The sequence below is a fragment of the Notolepis coatsorum genome (genome assembly GCF_963971535.1).
Source record: "Notolepis coatsorum genome assembly, chromosome: 2".
In the NCBI taxonomy this organism is placed as follows: Eukaryota; Metazoa; Chordata; class Actinopteri; order Aulopiformes; family Paralepididae; genus Notolepis; species Notolepis coatsorum.
In genome coordinates this window covers 2,190,972-2,214,399 of record NC_140166.1, presented here as the reverse complement: position 1 = coordinate 2,214,399, position 23,428 = coordinate 2,190,972, and the positions used below count along the sequence as shown (strand labels likewise).

At 46.9% G+C, this 23,428-nt stretch overlaps 1 protein-coding gene across 3 annotated transcripts in view; it reads left to right on the top strand.

Moving 5' to 3' along the window:
* The window catches only part of rusc2 (RUN and SH3 domain containing 2), a 179,207-nt gene that overhangs the window by 118,411 nt on the left and 37,368 nt on the right, over positions 1-23,428 (top strand). The window contains exons 3-7 of one of the 3 annotated variants that reach the window (XM_084308869.1): positions 2,058-2,601; positions 8,235-8,906; positions 10,406-10,621; positions 16,499-16,681; positions 20,336-20,412. In XM_084308869.1, the coding sequence (XP_084164995.1) occupies positions 2,058-2,601; positions 8,235-8,906; positions 10,406-10,621; positions 16,499-16,681; positions 20,336-20,412 (1,692 nt within the window). Of the gene's footprint in view, positions 1-2,057; positions 2,602-8,234; positions 8,907-10,405; positions 10,622-16,495; positions 16,682-20,335; positions 20,413-23,428 lie in introns of all 3 variants that reach the window. The other 2 variants (XM_084308871.1, XM_084308870.1) reach the window with 2 other exon arrangements.

The following is a 23,428-nucleotide window of genomic DNA, read 5'->3' as shown; positions in this document are numbered from 1 at the left end:
ACCAGTTCCCCCAGTTGCCCCTCTGCTACCCTAGTTACCCCTCGGCGACCCTGTTTCTTTTGCTAGCCCCACTCTTGTGATGGCTTCCCCTGCTGGCTTGGCCAGTACCTCTTGTTTTGCCCCCTGCCACTCTGTCTGTATTTTGTTTTGGGTCGCCGGGTGGCTCCCGTTGGAGGGGGGGATACTGTGAGGTTTTGCCCGCTGCTCACTACCTTTTCTCTGTCTTCTTTAAGCCTACTGTTAGGAATTCCCTATTCTCTGTCTAATTCCCTATTCTCTGTCTTCTTTAAGCCTACTGTTAGGAATTCCCTACTCACTCTCTCTAGCCCCCACCCTCTCGTTCCTTACCCTTAGTGGCCACACCTGTTTGATATTCTATTATCTCTCGCACCTGTGGTGGCAGGCTAATTAGTCCCCCTGTGGGCTTTAAATACCAGGGCGCTTCCCCTCGTTTTGGCGTGGGGTCGTGTTGTATACTTGCCGAGTCATATTCTCTAGACATCTAGACTCTTTCGGGAGATCCTCTGTCTGCCTATGCTGTTCCATTCTCCGGCGTCGAGATGTTTGCTCCAGCCTTCGCCAGCTGTCGCCGTTGCCTGTGGGGGAGACTGGTCTGCGCTCCCTGTACTTCCACGGGAGGCACCCCAGCGTTCCACTGCAGACCCCCGCGCAGCTGTTCGTCCTGACGCACATCCAGACCAGCGCAGACGCTCTCCAGTCCTCAGCGCGCAACGCGCATCTTCCAAGGACGCTCGAGCTTGGCACGCTCTCCAGACCAGCGCGCAACGCGCATCTTCCAAGAACCCTCGAGCTTGGCACGCTCTCCAGACCAGCGCGCAGCCGCGCATCTCCTAGACCTTCGAGCTTGGCACGCTCCTCCAGACCAGCTCGCAGCCGCGCATCTCCTAGACCTTCGAGCTTGGCACGCTCCTCCAGACCAGCTCGCAGCCGCGCATCTCCTAGACCTTCGAGCTTGGCACGCTCCTCCAGACCAGCGCGCAGCCGCGCATCTCCTAGACCTTCGAGCTTGGCACGCTCCTCCGTACCAGCGCACTGACGCGCATCTTCCAGACCTTCGTGCTTGGCACACTCCTCCTCGCAGACGCACCCCGAGGCGTCTCTCTGTTCCGACGCGCACACCAAGGTGTGGCGCGCACTCTGTTCCTCGGCTCCGACAGCGGCTACCCGGTGGACGACATCCTCGCCACCGCCACTGTTCCAGTTCTCTGTTCCGACGCGCACACCAAGTTCTCCCCTTCTAGTTCCTCCTAGTTCCTGTTCCCTAGTTCTCCCCTTTCTAGTTCCACCTAGTTCCTGGTCCCAAGTTCTCCCCTTCTAGTTCCACCTAGTTCCTTGTCCCTAGTTCCCCTAGTCCCCGTTTCTCCTGTTCCCTAGCTCTCCTAGTCCCTAGTCCTCTCTCCCTAGTTCTCCTTGTCCCTGGTTTACCTAGTCTCTAGTTCCTCTGTCCCAAGGCGTTCCCTTAACCTTCCCTTAGGCGTTCCCTTACTTTCCCTTAGTGTTCCCTTTTCCTGCCCGCCTCTTAAAGGCACTTTTTCCTTCCCCTCATATTATATTCCTGTATTTGTGATTCTCCCTTAAAGGGACAGTGCCCTTTTCCCTGTATTTCCCTGTTGTTCAATAAATATCTGTTTCTTGGCAAACCATCATACCTGTCTTGTGTTGTGCGATTGGGGTCGGTTACAAACCATAACAGACTCATTCCTTCAGTCCACTCAAAATGATGCTAATATTCCTTATGTTGTTTATGATATTAATTGAAAATAGCATATGAGAGTATTATATAGTAATAATAACACATGGCGATATACTAAAAAGCTATTTATAATTTTTGGCTTGTAAAAGATCTGCCTGGCTGGTAAGTCAAAAAGTTAAGTTTGTTCCCTGGTGAGGTCTCTGGCAATTCCCACCCCTAGTATACATGTAAGAACAGTCAATTGCCAAGTCAATCGTCAAACTCTTCAAATGAGAGCGAGTCGTTTGGCCTGTGTTTGCTAATCTATGGTTCTGTCTTCTCTCTCTCATTTCTCTCAACCTAGCGAGACGACGATGAAGAGGAAGAGAAGAAGAAGAGCGTGGCCGGAGCGTCCTCCTCTGTGATCGAAGGCCAGGTGTACGTCAACACCTCCCCTCCTCTGGACAGCCGAGCCATCATCGGGGGCGGGGGTTCCACCTCGGGGTGCCGCCCCCGCTCCCGTAGCTACGACCGCAACCTGGACAAGTCCCCGCCCCGTCGGCTGGGCTCGTTGGAGCGCATGCTGAGCTGCCCCGTCCGTCTGAGCGAGGCCGCCGCCCCCGCCCTGCCCCCTCCGCCGCGGGTCACATCCTTCGCGGAGATCGCTAGGAGCAAGAGGAGAAATGGAGGCGCCGCGGGGGGGTCCCCGCCCCAAAAGCAGGACCCCTTCTCCTCCATGCACTCCACCCACTCGCACTCCTCTGCCGATTTCTCCCCCATCCTGGAGCAGCACGTCCAGGGTAGCGGCCACAGCAATCTGCCCCCCGTGCCCTTCACCCGCTGCTACAGCCAGGGGAGCATGGAGCGACACTCGCCCGGGGCCAGAGAGACCCGGACCAAGGCTGAGGGTACGCAGCTACAACCTCCTACCTCCATAAATGAAACTATAGGGCCATGTGCAGCAGTGCCTGTTTGTTTGTGTGTGTGCATGTGCCTATATGTATACATTGATAGTGTCTCTGACTGCGCAGGTGTGTTTGTTTAAAACAGATTGAGCTGCTCTACGTAGCTCTGGTGGGCTGTATGGGAAGTGCAGGCCTGGGGAAGTGGGGCAAACGTGATCAGAATATTATATATCAATGGAGTGAGAGATTAGTTAATAGCCTACTGCAGGGTGTGTGTGTGTGTGTGTGTGTGTGTGTGTGTGTGTGTGTGTGTGTGTGTGTGTGTGTGTGTGTGTGTGTGTGTGTGTGTGTGTGTGTGTGTGTGTGTGCGCGCGTGTGTAGAGCTGTGGTTCTCACCCCGGGGTCTGAGGTTGTAATAATGACGTTGTCCCAACATGCACCACTCTTCACTCGGAGAGAGAACCCTATAATCCGTGACGTGGCCTGGATGTAAAATCTAGGGGCGGCTCCGTAGACAATAACTGGGGAAGCGAAGTTGTGGAGGCGATTTAGCTGAGAACGTCCTTCACTTACATCAATGTATAATGACCAGGAGAACATCTTGGTGTAACATGGCCTAACAATTTATACATGTATATATATACATTTGTTTTCTACAATGATGTGATTTCTGGATACACCTGTAAAGCTGATTTGAATACCCCGCTTTATAAACTTCATGAAGAAAAATCACCATAAAGGGACAATTTGGGTCTGAACAATATGCAGCATAGAAACAGACATGCACAAACAAACCCCCCTCTCCTCAGTCACTACGCTCTGGCCCCTGACGGACCCCCCTCTCCTCAGTCACTACGCTCTGGCCCCTGACGGACCCCCCTCTCCTCAGTCACTACGCTCTGGCCCCTGACGGACTAGACCCTAACCCTAACCCAAACCCCCCTCTCCTCAGTCACTACGCTCTGGCCCCTGACGGACCCCCCTCTCCTCAGTCACTACGCTCTGGCCCCTGACGGACCCCCCTCTCCTCAGTCACTACGCTCTGGCCCCTGACGGACCCCCCTCTCCTCAGTCACTACGCTCTGGCCCCTGACGGACTAGAGATTTGTCAAAGGGGCCCAGCTGCAAATCCAGCTGAATATCCCTGATGTGTGATGTGTGTAGAAGATGTGTGCAGAAGATGTGTGCAGAAGAAACATCATGTAGCTACGTGAGAGCTGAGGACAGTCATATGTTCATGTAGCTACGTGAGAGCTGAGGACAGTCATATGTTCATGTAGCTACGTGAGAGCTGAGGACAGTCATATGTTCATGTAGCTACGTGAGAGCTGAGGACAGTCATATGTTCATGTAGCTACGTGAGAGCTGAGGACAGTCATATGTTCATGTAGCTACGTGAGAGCTGAGGACAGTCATATGTTCATGTAGCTACGTGAGAGCTGAGGACAGTCATATGTTCATGTAGCTACGTGAGAGCTGAGGACAGTCATATGTTCATGTAGCTACGTGAGAGCTGAGGACAGTCATATGTTCATGTAGCTACGTGAGAGCTGAGGACAGTCATATGTTCATGTAGCTACGTGAGAGCTGAGGACAGTCATATGTTCATGTAGCTACGTGAGAGCTGAGGACAGTCATATGTTCATGTAGCTACGTGAGAGCTGAGGACAGTCATATGTTCATGTAGCTACGTGAGAGCTGAGGACAGTCATATGTTCATGTAGCTACGTGAGAGCTGAGGACAGTCATATGTTCATGTAGCTACGTGAGAGCTGAGGACAGTCATACTGTATGTTTACACAAGAGAAGTTGTAACAATATACAGCACTGGCTACTGCTTGCTGTGAATGTGTACACACACACACACACACACACACACACACACACACACACACACACACACACACACACACACACACACACACACACACACACACACACTCACACACCATATACATACACACATCTGCGCTCACAGAGTGCTTGGAATTCCAACTGGAGTAAGAAGACAATTAAGTGTGAGAAGCTTGGGAATGGAATGTCCTTTGACCGCTCAGCTGTTCTCGATCCTCTGTGTTTTTACAATAATGCTACGGCACGCAGTTACATGAAACACAAAATACTACCTCATTCAAACTGATTATCCATGCATTGTAAGGGGATGTTGCTTAGAGGCTGATGAGATTATACACAGGGAGGTAATGAGATGTAATGAGATGCTGGCAGGGAGGCTTATGTTCCAAGTCTGTCTCTTCATGAAGAATAAGAAGAAGAAGTATTTTTGTCATGGCAACCCACAGGAACACACACACATGCACTGAGTCACTGATGAAATGTCTCTCTGTACTTTTCCCATCCCGTCGTCCTTCCCCCCCAAGGGCAGCCGGGAGCAGACAAGGGCTGCAGCATGGGCCGTGCCCGGGGACCAATCCAAGTGCTCCTGTCCGTCTTCGTCAAGGACACGACAGCGTTAGCAATCTGTTGTGCATGTTTTTCCATTGGGTTTATCTTATCGGGGGGGGAAACCCTTGCGAGCACGGGGGGAGAACATGCAAACTCCACACAGAAAGGCCCGGGAGATACCCCACCTGGGTAACTGGCAACACGGCAACCTGGTCTCCAAGCGGGAATCGAACCCAGGACCTTTTAGCTGTGAGGCGACAGTGTTTACCACTACACCACCGTGCCGCCGCCAGCTTATAGTCAATAAGCTGATAATTCAATTGTATTTTTAAGGGAGTCATGAACACTTCTAGTAATAATAATAATAATATTATTCATAAAGCACTTTTCAAAACAATGTTAAAAAGTCCTTCACAGAACAGAAAATAAATGTGTATGTCTAAAAATACAGCCATAAAATTGCAAGATGAATAGTAAAACATTGCTATGAAAAGAAAGCGGATGATGGCAGAATGTCTTTTTAACAACAATAACCTAAATTATAGAAAGGCCTTTTCCTAAAAATGAGTTTTGAGGAGTAATTTACAGTAACCCTCTTGAGACCTGCCACACTTCAGATGTGGTTGTAGGAGCGCAGGGACAGTATGTACAGTATATAACTATATAATATGTACAGTATATAAATATATAATATGTACAGTGTATACTGTATATAACTATATAATATGTACAGTATATAAATATATAATATGTACAGTGTATACTGTATATAAATATATCATATATACATGTACTGTATATACTGTATATAACTATATCATATGTACAGTATATACTGTATATAACTATATAATATGTCCATGCTGGAAGCTCCACACCACTGTGTCTCAGAAGAGCAACACTATAAGGGACGGCTGCATTTTGGAGATTTGATTTACGTGAAAAGTAAAATGATATATAAAAATCAATCAATCAATCAATCAATAGGAGTCAATACAAAAAATATATAGAGAACATTTTAAACAGAAAAAAACAATACAAGACGAATAGAAAATAATAATAAATAACTAAATAAGGAAAAGGAAGTTACAGTAATAAAAAGAACAAGACGTGGTTATAGAAAAGAAAAGAAAGACGGAAGATATAAACATTTCATTACTGGGAGAGAGAGAGAGATCAATAGATAGATAGATAGATAGATAGATAGATAGATAGATAGATAGATAGATAGATAGATAGATAGATAGATAGATAGATAGATAGAGAGAGAGAGAGAGAGAATCAATTAACACCCCATTAGAGAGAGAGAGAGAGAGATTGTGTGTGTGAATATAAACAACAGATATCAACAGCAGAGAGAAATTGATCAAATCAGGAAAGAGAAAAAGAGGGGGAGGAAGAGAGTGGGAGAAATCTATTACAGTCATGTAACAAAGAACATCCGCACCACCAGAAAGCCACTGGCTGCTTGTGTGAGGGTTCAGGCCGAGGAGACAAGAAGATAGATACCAGTTTCCTCTCTGTGCGTTCAGTAGAAAGCTATCTGGCTGCATGTTAGCCTAGCTTAGCACAATGAATGGAAGAGGACATGGCCGGTTAGCCTTCGGGAGAGGTGTTAGTTGGACAATGCCTAGGCTACCCGTCACTGTCCGCTTCCATTCATTGTGCTAAGCTAGGCTAACACGCAGCCAGATAGCTTTCTACTGAACGCACAGAGAGGAAACTGCCACTGGTATCTATCTTCTTGTCTCTCTGGAGAAGAGAGGAGAATTTAGCTAATTTCCCAAAATGTTGCCGTGATCCTTTAATACACATGTCATACAGTACTGTGGGCCTAGAATTCAGTCTATATCCGTGAAAACACCAGGATGCTTCATGATTATAACGATGTACTTTGCGATGCCCCAAACATATATTATTCATTACATTGCACTTCAATCGGCCATGTTAGGTTATTTCACTGTAATGAATGGGCCTATACGGAGCTCTATGAAAGGCCCTGGGAAGCCAGTGTGCTAATGATGCTAGCACAAAGCACAGCGCTAACCAGGCTAATCCTTAGGTGGCTAATAATCAATTCCCCCATGAAATAGGAGTAGAGAGGAGGAGAACCTTGATAAAAGAGAGGCAGAGAGGAGAGATAGAGGGAGAGAGAGATGGGCGATAGAGAAGAAATGAGAGAGAGAGAGGTGGAGGAGGAGGAATAGATATAGGCAGAAAGGAGATAGGGGTAGAGATAGATGACGGAGAAGGAATGAGAGACAGAATAAAGAGGAAAAGAGGGGGAGAGATGGGTGGTAGAGAAGGAGAGAGAGAGAGCCAGGGGAAGAGAGAGAGAGAGCCAGTGAGAGCTGGTGGTGGAGGAACAGTGTCATGGCCGGGTGTGTGTTGAGCTGGCGTGTCATCTGTGTGACATCTTGCAACAACAACGCAGCTCAATGCTGCTCCCCGTGGCCGAGATACGTCACTGCGCCTCGGCTTCGGCAGTGGCAGGCCGGAGCATGCGAGACAAACAGCTTGCGCAATGTCGCCGACGTCACACACACACACTCCAGTTGCTCATGCAGCTCACGTATCAGGAAACAACACACATACGCAGATATGCAATGACATGCGGACTCAGGGACAGAGAAGAAGTGCAGAAAAAGGCTGTCTTCCCCATTCTGGTGTCTACAGAACGGCTGACGCAGTGTTTTCAGGTCCAGCCTGCCCGTCTCTCTCTCTCTCTCTCTCTCTCTCTCTCTCTCTCTCTCTCTCTCTCTCTCTCTCTCTCTCTCTCTCTCTCTCTCTCTCCCTCTGTCTCTCTGTCTCTGTATCTCTCTCTCTGTATGCGTGTGTCCCAGTACACAGTGTCTCTGGCTGGGACATGGCTGTTTGTGATAAGGGCTGTTGACTGCTTTCTGAATCATGACTGGGCCGTTTTTTGTGTGTTTGTGTGTTTTGTATTTTTATTTGGCTTCGTTCAAACTCACCTCAGCTTTCATGTTTATTCACTGGCTCCTATTTTACATCCTGATATTTTCAGGGGATTATATATTGAGAGAATTTAGGAATAACGCTTTTAGAAACACTAATCTATTCTGACCTTTCTGTCTGTGTCTCTCTTTCTATCTCTCTCCACCTGCACCCCATCTGTCTGTTCGTCGGTCTCTTGCTCCTCGCTCTTTCTCTTTCTCTCTCTCTCTCTCTCTCTCTCTCTCTCTCTCTCTCTCTCTCTCTGTCTTGTCCTCCAGGGTGTCTCTCCAGTTCGTCAGACGGCCCTGTGGTGGTGCGCTACAGTAAGGACCAGCGTCCCACCACGCTGCCCATCCAGCCCTTCACATTCCACCACCAGTTCTCCTCCAAGCCGCCCCAGGCCAAGCCCCTCGTCCCCCTGCTCACGGGCTACGTCTCTGGGATGCAGCAGGCCCGTACCGGCTCCGGGTCTGCCAGCTCCGGAGGTCCGGAAGAGGAGGACGAAGGCGAAGATGACACGGCCAAAAATGTGCACCGATTCCAGTCCGCCGCCAGCGACCCCCCTCCTGGGTCGGTGCGGCCCTCGCCTCTTGGCAGTTATTCCCCGGTTCGCCTGCAGGGGGCTCCTAGCTCGGGGACCTGCTCCACCTGCACCCCGAGCCCCCAGTCGCCACACAGTCTCTCCTGTCCGCTCTCCGCCGGCCTCATGCCGCTGGACACGCCTCCTGGAGTGGCGGGCAAACAGGGAGGGACGACGACACCACTTCCCCGTACTCCTCCGCCTCTGGGGGGGAAGAGAGGCGCCGTGCCCCCCATGCTACCAGCCGCACCGGGCCACTGCTACCACCGCGCGGCACTGCACAGCTTGCCGGCGCTATCCAGTGACAGTCTGAGTCCGTTGGGGAACGTGGATTCAGCCAATCAGCTGGAGGGAGGAGCCAGGCCACACGGTATTTATCTACCTAAAAGAGTTGACGTGTCTGAAGTGGGTCCAGGGTTGGACAGGTGCTGACAGTGAGCCAGATATTGTATAAGACTGAGATGTCGTGACAGGGGAGGGGGTTCTTTGGGGATAAGTTATGTTTTGTTTTGTTTGGGGTTTGATTTAGTTCTGCGTGTGTGTGTGTGTGTGTGTGTGTGTGTGTGTGTGTGTGTGTGTGTGTGTGTGTGTGTGTGTGTGTGTGTGTGTGTGTGTGTGTGTGTGTGTGTGTGTGTGTGTGTGTGTGTCTGTGTGTGTGTGTGTGTGTGTGTGTAGGTGTGTGTGTGTGTGTGTGTGTGTGGATGTATGCACACATTTTCCAGTTTGTTCACGTAAATAAGCCTCCACAAAGACAGACAGACATGAACACTCACACACACACACACACACACACACACACACACACACACACACACACACACACACACACACACACACACAAGCCTTTCTTAGCGTATGAGATGAGTCGGCTGGTTCCAACCCCCTTTGTTTCCTCTCTGCTTCTCTTGCTTTCTTTTCCTAATCTTCACGTCTATGTAGTGTTTGTCCAGATGGCTGGCCAGCAGCTCTCAGTCACTTGGCTGGAGATATAGTTGATCACGTTGGGTTGACACTTACACTTGCAACTACATGTATTTGATGTTGGCTCTCTCTGCTGATACATTCAAGTCATCATTATTAACCATATTACCAAAAACAAAACTGTAAAAGTACTGTATTTACGATAAAGCCTAATATAGGCAAGATATACAAAATACTTTGCATTGGAAACTCATGTTTTATACAAAATGTATATTTTATACGTAATGAAGTATATGTATATTTTCACAACTGAATAAACAAACTGTCCTTTAGTAAATGTGGTTCCTTGGAACACTGTTTGAAACTAGAAAGATACCTGAAAGGTTACTGAGACATAATGTAAGGTAGAATCATTCTAATAATCACATGGATAGTACATATGTTTTGTAAACTAATTGCAGGTTCTGCAAATGTAAACAAATCCCTCTCCCCTGAAACTGCGTAGTGCAGCTTTAAAGTCTTTTCACTGACTTCTCTTCTCTTTTCTATTCTACTCTTTTCTTTTCCTTCTGTTGACTCTTACTTCATCCTCAAACTCACTCGCCCACTCTTCTGTTCACTGTCCCTTCATCCACAAACTCACTTCATCCATAATTGCCATCTCTTCTTTCCCTCCGTGCTTAATCTCGCATCTCTCTCACTCTCTCTGCCATCACCCCTCTCACTCTGCTCCCTCCGTCCAACCATTCCTCCATCCATCCCTACATCTGTCCATCCCTACATCCATCCATCTGTCCTTCCTTCTTTCCATCCATCCATCTCTCCATCCCTACGTCCATCCATCCATCCGTCCATCTGTCCATTCCTACATCCATCCGTCCATCTGTCCATCCATCCGTCCATCTGTCCCTCCATCCATCCATCCGTCCGTCCCTCCAATCCCCACAGCCCACCACCTCTCTCCTCAGGCTCTAAAATGGAGGGAGTACCGTCGTCGAAACCCCCTGGGGGTGGAGAGGGTCTCCGGTGGCCCCTCCTCTGCACCGGCAGGCCCCATGTCTGGTGATCTGGACCCGCGGAGAGGCGGGGGGCCACGGTCCGCCAGGCGCAACGTCTTTGACTTCCCTGCGACCTCCTCCGGCCACACCTCGGGACGGCACAATGGTGCTTGTTGTCTAGCTGTCAATGGACATTGTTGTGTGTAGTGGAGGATGTTAGGGAGTTCATGGTGGAGACACAGATGAATGGGTGTTGTTGTGTGTAGTGGAGGATGTTAGGTAGTTCATGGTGGAGACACAGATGAATGGGTGTTGTTGTGTGTAGTGGAGGATGTTAGGTAGTTCATGGTGGAGACACAGATGAATGGGTGTTGTTGTGTGTAGTGGAGGATGTTAGGTAGTTCATGGTGGAGACACAGATGAATGGGTGTTGTTGTGTGTAGTGGAGGATGTTAGGTAGTTCATGGTGGAGACACAGATGAATGGGTGTTGTTGTGTGTAGTGGAGGATGTTAGGTAGTTCATGGTGGAGACACAGATGAATGGGTGTTGTTGTGTGTAGTGGAGGATGTTAGGTAGTTCATGGTGGAGACACAGATGAATGGGTGTTGTTGTGTGTAGTGGAGGATGTTAGGGAGTTCATGGTGGAGACACAGATGAATGGGTGTTGTTGTGTGTAGTGGAGGATGTTAGGGAGTTCATGGTGGAGACACAGATGAATGGGTGTTGTTGTGTGTAGTGGAGGATGTTAGGTAGTTCATGGTGGAGACACAGATGAATGCGTGTTGTTGTGTGTAGTGGAGGATGTTAGGTAGTTCATGGTGGAGACACAGATGAATGGGTGTTGTTGTGTGTAGTGGAGGATGTTAGGTAGTTCATGGTGGAGACACAGATGAATGGGTGTTGTTGTGTGTAGTGGAGGATGTTAGGTAGTTCATGGTGGAGACACAGATGAATGGGTGTTGTTGTGTGTAGTGGAGGATGTTAGGTAGTTCATGGTGGAGACACAGATGAATGGGTGTTGTTGTGTGTAGTGGAGGATGTTAGGTAGTTCATGGTGGAGACACAGATGAATGGGTGTTGTTGTGTGTAGTGGAGGATGTTAGGTAGTTCATGGTGGAGACACAGATGAATGGGTGTTGTTGTGTGTAGTGGAGGATGTTAGGTAGTTCATGGTGGAGACACAGATGAATGGGTGTTGTTGTGTGTAGTGGAGGATGTTAGGTAGTTCATGGTGGAGACACAGATGAATGGGTGTTGTTGTGTGTAGTGGAGGATGTTAGGTAGTTCATGGTGGAGACACAGATGAATGGGTGTTGTTGTGTGTAGTGGAGGATGTTAGGGAGTTCATGGTGGAGACACAGATGAATGGGTGTTGTTGTGTGTAGTGGAGGATGTTAGGTAGTTCATGGTGGAGACACAGATGAATGCGTGTTGTTGTGTGTAGTGGAGGATGTTAGGTAGTTCATGGTGGAGACACAGATGAATGGGTGTTGTTGTGTGTAGTGGAGGATGTTAGGTAGTTCATGGTGGAGACACAGATGAATGGGTGTTGTTGTGTGTAGTGGAGGATGTTAGGTAGTTCATGGTGGAGACACAGATGAATGGGTGTTGTTGTGTGTAGTGGAGGATGTTAGGTAGTTCATGGTGGAGACACAGATGAATGGGTGTTGTTGTGTGTAGTGGAGGATGTTAGGTAGTTCATGGTGGAGACACAGATGAATGGGTGTTGTTGTGTGTAGTGGAGGATGTTAGGTAGTTCATGGTGGAGACACAGATGAATGGGTGTTGTTGTGTGTAGTGGAGGATGTTAGGGAGTTCATGGTGGAGACACAGATGAATGGGTGTTGTTGTGTGTAGTGGAGGATGTTAGGGAGTTCATGGTGGAGACACAGATGAATGGGTGTTGTTGTGTGTAGTGGAGGATGTTAGGTAGTTCATGGTGGAGACACAGATGAATGGGTGTTGTTGTGTGTAGTGGAGGATGTTAGGGAGTTCATGGTGGAGACACAGATGAATGGGTGTTGTTGTGTGTAGTGGAGGATGTTAGGTAGTTCATGGTGGAGACACAGATGAATGCGTGTTGTTGTGTGTAGTGGAGGATGTTAGGTAGTTCATGGTGGAGACACAGATGAATGGGTGTTGTTGTGTGTAGTGGAGGATGTTAGGTAGTTCATGGTGGAGACACAGATGAATGGGTGTTGTTGTGTGTAGTGGAGGATGTTAGGTAGTTCATGGTGGAGACACAGATGAATGGGTGTTGTTGTGTGTAGTGGAGGATGTTAGGTAGTTCATGGTGGAGACACAGATGAATGGGTGTTGTTGTGTGTAGTGGAGGATGTTAGGTAGTTCATGGTGGAGACACAGATGAATGGGTGTTGTTGTGTGTAGTGGAGGATGTTAGGTAGTTCATGGTGGAGACACAGATGAATGGGTGTTGTTGTGTGTAGTGGAGGATGTTAGGGAGTTCATGGTGGAGACACAGATGAATGGGTGTTGTTGTGTGTAGTGGAGGATGTTAGGTAGTTCATGGTGGAGACACAGATGAATGGGTGTTGTTGTGTGTAGTGGAGGATGTTAGGGAGTTCATGGTGGAGACACAGATGAATGGGTGTTGTTGTGTGTAGTGGAGGATGTTAGGGAGTTCATGGTGGAGACACAGATGAATGGGTGTTGTTGTGTGTAGTGGAGGATGTTAGGGAGTTCATGGTGGAGACACAGATGAATGGGTGTTGTTGTGTGTAGTGGAGGATGTTAGGTAGTTCATGGTGGAGACACAGATGAATGGGTGTTGTTGTGTGTAGTGGAGGATGTTAGGGAGTTCATGGTGGAGACACAGATGAATGGGTGTTGTTGTGTGTAGTGGAGGATGTTAGGGAGTTCATGGTGGAGACACAGATGAATGGGTGTTGTTGTGTGTAGTGGAGGATGTTAGGGAGTTCATGGTGGAGATGTAACGGATGTTCTGTCCGTGTTCTCCTTTCCTGCGTTGTGTTCTTTGTGTGAGAGGCTTAGGGATGAGTCGGCACATGTGAACACTGTTCAATCATTTATTTGATGGTCTTCAATGGAGGCCACCTGTATGAAATGGGTGGTCGAAATACCACAAAAGGAATAGCGTCAACATGTGTTCACTCGTCAAGTCTCCCACGTTGAATGCTTGTTGCAACTGAATTACATTACACAATAAATCGACATCTTAAGGCACACATACCTGTATGAAATGGGTGGTCGAAATACCACAAAAGGAATAGCGTCAACATGTGTTCACTCGTCAAGTCTGTTGACAAAGAACAACCAATTGACTATATTGCATATAACCTAACCACACCATTCATTACAACACTATTGAGTCATTATCATTTGTTAACATTGAATTCTTATACAAAATATATATACAACAGAGTAATACATAAAAGTGCTGCGCGCTACAATAGTCAAACGTACCTCCCACGTTGAATGCTTGTTGCAACTGAACCCCCAAACCGGAAAAGGTTGCTTCTATCATCGCGCTAATAATTGACCCGGAAGGCGAAACTCTCGAATGTGAACTTTCTCAAGTTACGTTCAAATAAAAGTGCCTTTGGTATAAAGAAATAATAAATAATAATAACCACTTGGAGACATTTGTAAAAGGATTTGGTGACATTTTAATCCTTAATAAAATAATAAACAATGTCCAATTGACCTGGTTACATTCACCCCTCCTGAAATTTCACCAACATCCTGTGTCAGCAGAGCAAGGGGGACATACAAAGAGAAAAAAAATATATAGGTAGTCTATCACTGACCCAAACTGGCACAAGATACAAGGACCCAGTCCCCTAGTCGACTCAAAAGTCACCCCCAAAAGAGGTTCAGAGAATAAAAAAGATTGATCAAGTCTCAGAATTCCCTTAGACCAGCACGACGCCTGATACGCCACACCATTCTTGGCACTTATTAAAGAAATGATAGACACCTAAGAAAAAAAATTATCTGACCGGGTATCTAGTGCTCCAGGCTCTAGCTCCATCCCTCACACCCGTTCCTGAGCTATCACTCCTGCAACAGGAGGTATCTAGCATCGGAGTATCGAGAGGAAACAGAATCCCACACTAAGGTAGAAAAAAAAATGGAATACTCAATACTGTAGTAGAAAAAAACTTGGATGAATGAAATAATTATATTGCAATAATGGATTGACCAAACAGATCAATAACATTCACATTATGTACAATGACGATAACTAAATTTCCTACACATTCAATCGTAACATTATTTACATGACTTTTTTCTTTCTTTTTCCACTATTCCAATTGTCCATGTCCATGTCAGCCCAATTAGTGAACTGCACACTAAACCGTTCATCAGCCCACTGGCTTACCTGGGCGCGGTCCATGGAACCACCTGACATTTTTCTCCTTTCTTAAAAAAAAAAAAAAAAAAAGTTTATCACCGGCCACTAGATGGCAGCGTCTCACCACTGATGAATTGATGAGGCTGTGTTGGTTGACTGGAGGCAGCTCCCCGGTGAACGATTTGATAACGTTCTCCTTTCTTTGATCTTTATCCGGGTCCCGGCATCAATGTAACGGATGTTCTGTCTGTGTTCTCCTTTCCTGCGTTGTGTTCTTTGTGTGAGAGGCTTAGGGATGAGTCGGCACACGTGAACACTGTTCAATCATTTATTTTATGGTCTTCAATGGAGGCCACCTGTATGAAATGGGTGGTCGAAATACCACAAAAGGAATAGCGTCAACATGTGTTCACTCGTCAAGTCTCCCACGTTGAATGCTTGTTGCAACTGAATTACATTACACAATAAATCGACATCTTAAGGCACACATACCTGTATGAAATGGGTGGTCGAAATACCACAAAAGGAATAGCGTCAACATGTGTTCACTCGTCAAGTCTGTTGACAAAGAACAACCAATTGACTATATTGCACGGTGAAATACACCGTCTAAAACCTCCAATTGTGCATATAACCTAACCACACCATTCATTACAACACTATTGAGTCATTATCATTTGTTAACATTGAATTCTTATACAAAATATATATACAACAGAGTAATACATAAAAGTGCTGCGCGCTACAATAGTCAAACGTACCTCCCACGTTGAATGCTTGTTGCAACTGAACCCCCAAACCGGAAAAGGTTGCTTCTATCATCGCGCTAATAATTGACCCGGAAGGCGAAACTCTCGAATGTGAACTTTCTCAAGTTACGTTCAAATAAAAGTGCCTTTGGTATAAAGAAATAATAAATAATAATAACCACTTGGAGACATTTGTAAAAGGATTTGGTGACATTTCAATCCTTAATAAAATAATAAACAATGTCCAATTGACCTGGTTACAGAGACACAGATGAATGGGTGTTGTTGTGTGTAGTGGAGGATGTTAGGTAGTTCATGGTGGAGACACAGATGAATGGGTGTTGTTGTGTGTAGTGGAGGATGTTAGGGAGTTCATGGTGGAGACACAGATGAATGGGTGTTGTTGTGTGTAGTGGAGGATGTTAGGTAGTTCATGGTGGAGACACAGATGAATGGGTGTTGTTGTGTGTAGTGGAGGATGTTAGGTAGTTCATGGTGGAGACACAGATGAATGGGTGTTGTTGTGTGTAGTGGAGGATGTTAGGGAGTTCATGGTGGAGACACAGATGAATGGGTGTTGTTGTGTGTAGTGGAGGATGTTAGGGAGTTCATGGTGGAGACACAGATGAATGGGTGTTGTTGTGTGTAGTGGAGGATGTTAGGTAGTTCATGGTGGAGACACAGATGAATGATGGTGGAGTGTTGGTTTATCAGTTCCATTAACCCTTTAAGGTGCACATTCCAATGGGGATGTCACTGTCGCAAATGCTGTACAGTACAAGCTTTTAAAGTGTGTGTGTGTGTGTGTGTGTGTGTGTGTGTGTGTGTGTGTGTGTGTGTGTGTGTGTGTGTGTGTGTGTGTGTGTGTGTGTGTGTGTGTGTGTGTGTGTGTGTGTGTGTGTGTGTGTGTGTGTGTGTATGTGTGTGTGTGTGTGTGTATGTGTGTGTCCCAGCAGGGTGCCAGTCAATCAGGCAGCAGCAGCAACAACAGCAGTGCTACAGTGACTTCCTGCCAGACTATTTCTCCCTGACGGAGAAGCCCCCAGAGGAGTTCTGCCTCTCCCCTGACACTTCCACCTCCTCCTCCACCTCCTCCTCCACACACTCCCAAATCTCTGTTGACTTGGTGCAGAAGAGAGGTGAGGCTTTGTGTGTGGTGTGGTGTGGTATGATGATGCGATGGTGTGATGTGATGGTGTGGTATGATGGTGTGGTGTGATGGTGTGGTGTGATGGTGTGGTATGATGGTGTGGTGTGATGGTGTGGTATGATGGTGTGGTGTGGTATGATGGTGTGGTATGATGGTGTGGTGTGATGGTGTGGTGTGATGGTGTGGTGTGGTATGATGGTTTGGTGTGATGGTGTGGTATGATGGTGTGGTGTGATGGTGTGGTATGATGGTGTGGTGTGATGGTGTGGTATGATGGTGTGGTGTGATGGTGTGGTGTGATGGTGTGGTGTGATGGTGTGGTGTGGTATGATGGTGTGGTGTGATGGTGTGGTGTGATGGTGTGGTGTGAGGGTGTGGTATGATGGCGTGGTGTGATGGCGTGGTGTGATGGTGTGGTGTGATGGTGTGGTGTGAGGGTGTGGTATGATGGCGTGGTGTGATGGTGTGGTGTGAGGGTGTGGTATGGCTAAACAAGCTCCGCATTGCGGTCAGCTCATCATGGAGGGGGTGGCAGGGGTTCTCAAGGATAGCGTACAGCTTCATCCTTGTCCTCCCCTGTGCCACCACCTCCAGACTGTCCAGGTCGGCTCCCACCACAGAGCTTGCTTTCTTCACCAGTTTGTTTATTTAGTCTGTGTTGGTGTTGCCCCCCCCCCCCCCCCCCCCCCCCCCCCTAGCCAGACTAGCCAGACATTGAAAGACCTGAACCCTCTCAGGAAGAACAGTCTGCTCTGTCCCTTCCTGTAGAGGGGCCTCAGTGTTGTCCGACCAGTCCAGTTTATTGTTCATGAGAACACCCAAGAATTTGTAATTCTCCACCATCTCCACCTCCACCCTACAGTTGGGGGCTTCCTCTTGCTCCGCCGATGGTCCACCACCATCTCCTTCGTCTTACTGATGTTGAGCTGTAGGTGGTTTTCATTGCTCCACTCTGTGAAGCTCTCCACCACAGCTCTGTACTCCTCCTCATTGTCGATGGTGATGTATCCAACGATGGAGGAGTCATCAGAGAACTTTTGGAGATGGCACTTCCCGGAGCTAAAGCGTTTGAGGTAACGTTCGAACCATAGTTTTTAATCATGCAAAAAATGTGCTCCTAAATATTTGTACTGGTTCAGTACTGTCGAGTCTTGACTTTAGGCACATAGCTCACATTTAACGGATGGTATCGTGAAGCGCAGTCAAGAAGGGCTGGGGTGAGTAGCAGTGCTATGGGTTAAACTCACTCTCACATCCTCAAAAGACGCATAGACACGATACAAAGAAGTGAATTCACCTCTTGGTATAGCGGTCTGTGTTGCTGCCTGCGGTGTGGGAGACCGGGGTTCAACTCCCACTCGGGGCATCGAAGTTTGAGGTGACGTTGTCACAACCGTTACATATGCATATAACATAGAACATATGCGCATATTGCTGCGGTTATTAAAAGTAGTAGTACCTACTTACTGGTCACAGGAGGCTTCAATAACGTTTGGATATTTATTTTTATTATTACCATGCTACTTATGTTAATTATTATTAACAGGAACAATTTAAATAAATAACGTTAGTTGGAGAACTTAAGGTTTAGTGGCCGCTTGTCATTAACTAATAAATTGACGGGGCCCCCCAGTGGCGAACCACATAGCGCGCTCAGCCGCGACACGGCCGACCCGGGTTCGACTCCCGAACCCGTCGTTATTTGCCGAATGTCTTCCCCCCACTCTGTCTCCCATTCCTCCTCTGTCTCTCTCTACTGGACTGCCCAGTAGCAATAAAGCAATAAAACGCCAAAAAAGAATTATAATAAATTGACAATGATCCACGATGCACCTACTAGATGTTTTTGTACTCGGGTAATAAAATAAGTTGTGGATGTTGACAGAGTTTAATGTCCAGGTTGCAGCTGATGTGGTTTATAAGGTTTATTGTCCAAAGAAATGATGGTTGATAACAGAACAGCGTCTTCAGTGAAAAAACATCCTCTCTCAGCTGCATAATAATACTTGTCCAATCGGTGCCTAGTAAACGTATCGTAGCGATCAGGCATGCAGTAATGTCAGGAAGAATGAGGAGAGGTTGTATTCGTATATGGTGGTTTAATTCCAGCTCAATATGGGTTTTACAGGTTAATATTCCCTCGTAATGCACAACACAGCTACCTGCTAGTGCTAGTGAAGAGCTGCTAATACGCTCGCTTCACGACAACATAACGTCCGGTCCCCGCGGTCCGTCCTCCTATATCTCCCGGGGGGAAACAAGTAACCACACCCCCAGCTAGACAGAGTGACGGTCACCTCTGGTGTGGGGGGCCAAGCGATTGTCGTTGAGGGACAGGCGATCGCATCGCTAGGCGACGTCGGTCGCCCGCCGTGTGCAGACCACTTTACGTGACTTTCAAATGATTGTAAACACAACATAGTACTGTGATATTGTGATATATATCACATTCTGATATATATTTGTTGTGTAAAATAAATAAATTAATAATAAACAAAAAAAGAAATTATAAATAAAAAAAATAAGGGAAAATTGCAGAGGTTCAAACCCATTAATTAAGTAACGAACGACGGTCCGAACCATCAAACGTTTGGGCTCAGCCCTAGGTGTGGTATGATGGTGTGGTGTGGTATGATGGTGTGGTGTGATGGTGTGGTGTGGTATGATGGTGTGGTATGATGGTGTGGTGTGGTATGATGGTGTGGTATGATGGTGTGGTGTGATGGTGTGGTGTGGTATGATGGTGTGGTATGATGGTGTGGTATGATGGTGTGGTGTGGTATGATGGTGTGGTTTGGTATGATGGTGTGGTGTGATGGTGTGGTGTGATGGTGTGGTGTGGTATGATGGTGTGGTATGATGGTGTGGTGTGGTATGATGGTGTGGTTTGGTATGATGGTGTGGTGTGATGGTGTGGTGTGATATGATGGTGTGGTTTGGTATGATGGTGTGGTGTGATGGTGTGGTGTGATGGTGTGGTGTGATATGATGGTGTGGTTTGGTATGATGGTGTGGTGTGGTATGATGGTGTGGTATGATGCTGTGGTGTGGTATGATGGTGTGGTATGATGGTGTGGTATGATGGTGTGGTGTGATGGTGTGGTGTGATATGATGGTGTGGTTTGGTATGATGGTGTGGTGTGGTGTGATGGTGTGGTGTGATGGTGTGGTGTGATATGATGGTGTGGTTTGGTATGATGGTGTGGTGTGGTATGATGGTGTGGTATGATGCTGTGGTGTGGTATGATGGTGTGGTATGATGGTGTGGTATGATGGTGTGGTGTGGTATGATGGTGTGGTATGATGGTGTGGTGTGGTATGATGGTGTGGTATGATGGTGTGGTATGATGTGATGGTGTGTGGTGTGGTATGGTGGTGTGGTATGTTGGTGTGGTATGGTGGTGTGGTGTGGTATGATGGTGTGGTATGGTGGTGTGGTGTGGTATGATGATGTGGTGAATCTAATCTAATTTAATCTGACCTAATCTACAGAGGCTACTTGACAGTGAGGAGTTTTTAGAATTTGACCACCTCTTTTTATACCCCCCATCTCTCTCTCTCTCTCTCTCTCTCTCTCTCTCTCTCTCTCTCTCTCTCTCTCTCTCTCTCTCTCTCTCTCTCTCTCTCTCTCTCTCTCTCTCAGGTTTGGTGAAGGCCATAAACACAGCAGTTGATCTAATCGTGGCTCATTTCGGAACAAGTCGTGATCCTGATGTGAAGGTACGATTATCTGAGAAATGATCTCAGAATTATTCATAATTAGAAATTATTAGAATAGAATCAGTGTTATTCTGAAACGTATCTGATGATTTACTCATTAATTTAAACATTAATTCTACCCAGTAGGCTCAGGATTCTACCTGCTTCCATGAAGTACATAGTGCTTTCAGACAGACACGGTTCTGGCTCTGGCAACTTTCTGGAGTCTCAGCTTTCTGGTGAACCAGCCCGCGTTTAGACCACTTTAAGCAGAACCAACATTCCACCGCCCTCCGTCATCACACGTTACTCAGGCGGGAGTAAACACAACAGTGGAAAAATGTGCCGTGTGCAAAACAGCTTCAAAGGTTTGGCATTGCATCTGCACCATGCTGATCCATTCAACAGGTAGTGTAGCTAAGGGGCTACACAACCCGGACTGTATTAAAAGATTGTTTAGATTAAACCACTACTAAAAATTATTACTTGCCAGACAGTACAGTTAGATAAATATGGCAGACACTCAATTGACGGCACGGGGACAAGGATACCAAGTTTACAGTATTTTTTCGTCATATCAATATACAACTGAATTATCACGTTTCTCTTTTAATAGTAGAATGTCAGAGTATCAAAGTCAGTGGTAATGAATATTTCCTAGGTTAAGAATACTCGACCGGAGCTCTGCAGGGAGTGAGAAGACGAGGTGATACGGGGCAAAGCAAGGGGGTAGCTGGAGACGATGATTTCCCTCTGGAGTTGTAAGCTCCGGAGGAATTGAAGAATGGTCAGATAATCCTGTGGTCACTGAAGAAAAGGGGTCTCGTACGGAACCGGTCCTTGTAATCCTAGTGCCCGATGGCAGGGTTAATAGCTATTAATCCAGAGCCCGATGGCATAGATGGTAGCTAGCTAGCTTCGTTTGTACTGGAAGCTAGCCCGAGGACGGTCTTCAGGGAGTAGTTAGATCCAAACGCCGATGGGTTCAACTATACGTTTCTCCACGTTACTTCGCTTACACAAGTCACTATACTGCGCCAATAATGGCTCTACAATATTATAGTCGTATCTAAGTAGCTACTAGCTATCTGTAACGATACACCGCTGGTAGGTCTGTGTACAACTGTACCGAACGTATTACGATCTCGCTCTGCTGCTTCTCCTGTTCTGATACTGCCGACTCGTTACTTCCACTGCTGTTAGGTTACTGCTCCACTGTTCACTCTGCGGCTGCTTGCGCCATCTACAATATATTAGGGGTGGACGGTATAAACGGTATACGGTATAAACGGTATGAATTTGCTCTACGGTATGGATTTTTACTATACCGTGTAACCGGTAGGGCAGCTCTAAAATAGCAATGACGTCATGTAACCACAGCGCGACTATTTCACTCGCATTTGCCCCTAAAAATAGATAGAATTAGTCATAGATAATAGATATGTGCGAACTGGAAAAAGTTATTTAGGAGGCTTCGCGCAGTGGGCGTGCCAGCCCCTACCGCACGCATGTAAACACGGGTCTAGTAGTCTAGTGGGACGGGACACGGGAGCTGTCGGGAGGACGGCAGCGTCTCCCTGAGCTAACGTTAGCTTAGCTACCGTTACAAAATGACCCAGTCAACTATTCACTTTTAGTTTAATACATGATGAGGCATTGTCTAACCGAACGGTATCTAGTCGGCCAGCTACCGATAGCTCCTGACATCAACAAACGCTCCACAAAGTCTAGCAGAGACGTGTATGCTACCTGTTAGCTCACGTTAGCGCAAGTTAGTTCACCGTTCAAAACGAAATGTCCCATTGAACTAAATAATTCACTGAGGCGTTGTCTCCCAGGCCTTTCTGTGTGGAGTTTGCATGTTCTCCCCGTGCTCGCAAGGGTTTCCCCCCCCGATAAGATAAACCCAATGGAAAAACATGCACAACAACAAGATCGCTAACGCTGTGGCGTCCTTGACGAAGACGGACAGGAGCACTTGGATTGGTCCCCTGGCGCGGCTCACGTTGCGCCTGTCTGCTCCCGGCTGCCCTTGGGGGGGAAGGACGACGGGATGGGTTAATCGCAGATACGCATTGTATGCATGGTTCGCATGTGTGCCAAATGATGACCTCGGAGCAGGTCCTAAATTATTATTATTATTATTATTATTAACGTTATATATCCGGCTAGCAGTAGCTACAGATGGCTCCTGATATCAATGTCTTATAACACTGATTCGATGCGTATTCGAGCTGAGGGCTTGCTGAGCACAGTTAAGTAACGTTATAGCAATAGGGTCCAGGTGCAGCGCCGGAGAATCCTGGCCGTAGCTCTGCTCGAGGCTACTCGAGTATAGGTACAGGTGCAGCTCCGGAGAATCCTGGCCGTAGCTGGAGGCTATTAGAGTACACACAGACAGTGGAGCTTGCGTGGTGGCGATGTCTCGCAGATAATACAAGTACAAGTCTAATTATATAATATATATATTTTATAAAAAAAAAAAATTATATAAAATACAATTAATTTTTTTTATCAAAAACGATGATACCGTGATATATACCGTTACCGTCTATGCTTCAAATTATACCGTGATATACATTTTAGACCATACCGTCCACCCCTACAATATATATACTCAGACTGATTTCTAGGGCGCAGCCGATTTACCTGTCCAGAATCAATGCGCCTGCTATGGGCAAGTCTGAACTTGCCCGGACATGTCTTTGAACTCTGTCTGGGGGGCTCGTCTAGTGGCGCCTCCAATGTCAAGGGCGGGACCCAATGAGGCGAGCGAAGAATACTATGGTGCAAACGGATGGCGTTGGATATATATCTTATATATATAAACAATAACAAGTTATATAAAATAATAAACGCAGACTTTCAGTATTAATCTGGACCTTCAGAACAGCCGCCCCCTAATTAGTCCGCACCTAATTAGTAAATACAATGTGGGGCACAGATTAATATTAAGGTCAAGTCAACTTCTCCATAATGTGCTATGGGGAGTTAGAAAATAATCTATAAATTCAGTGGGTTATCGTCGTCGTCAGGG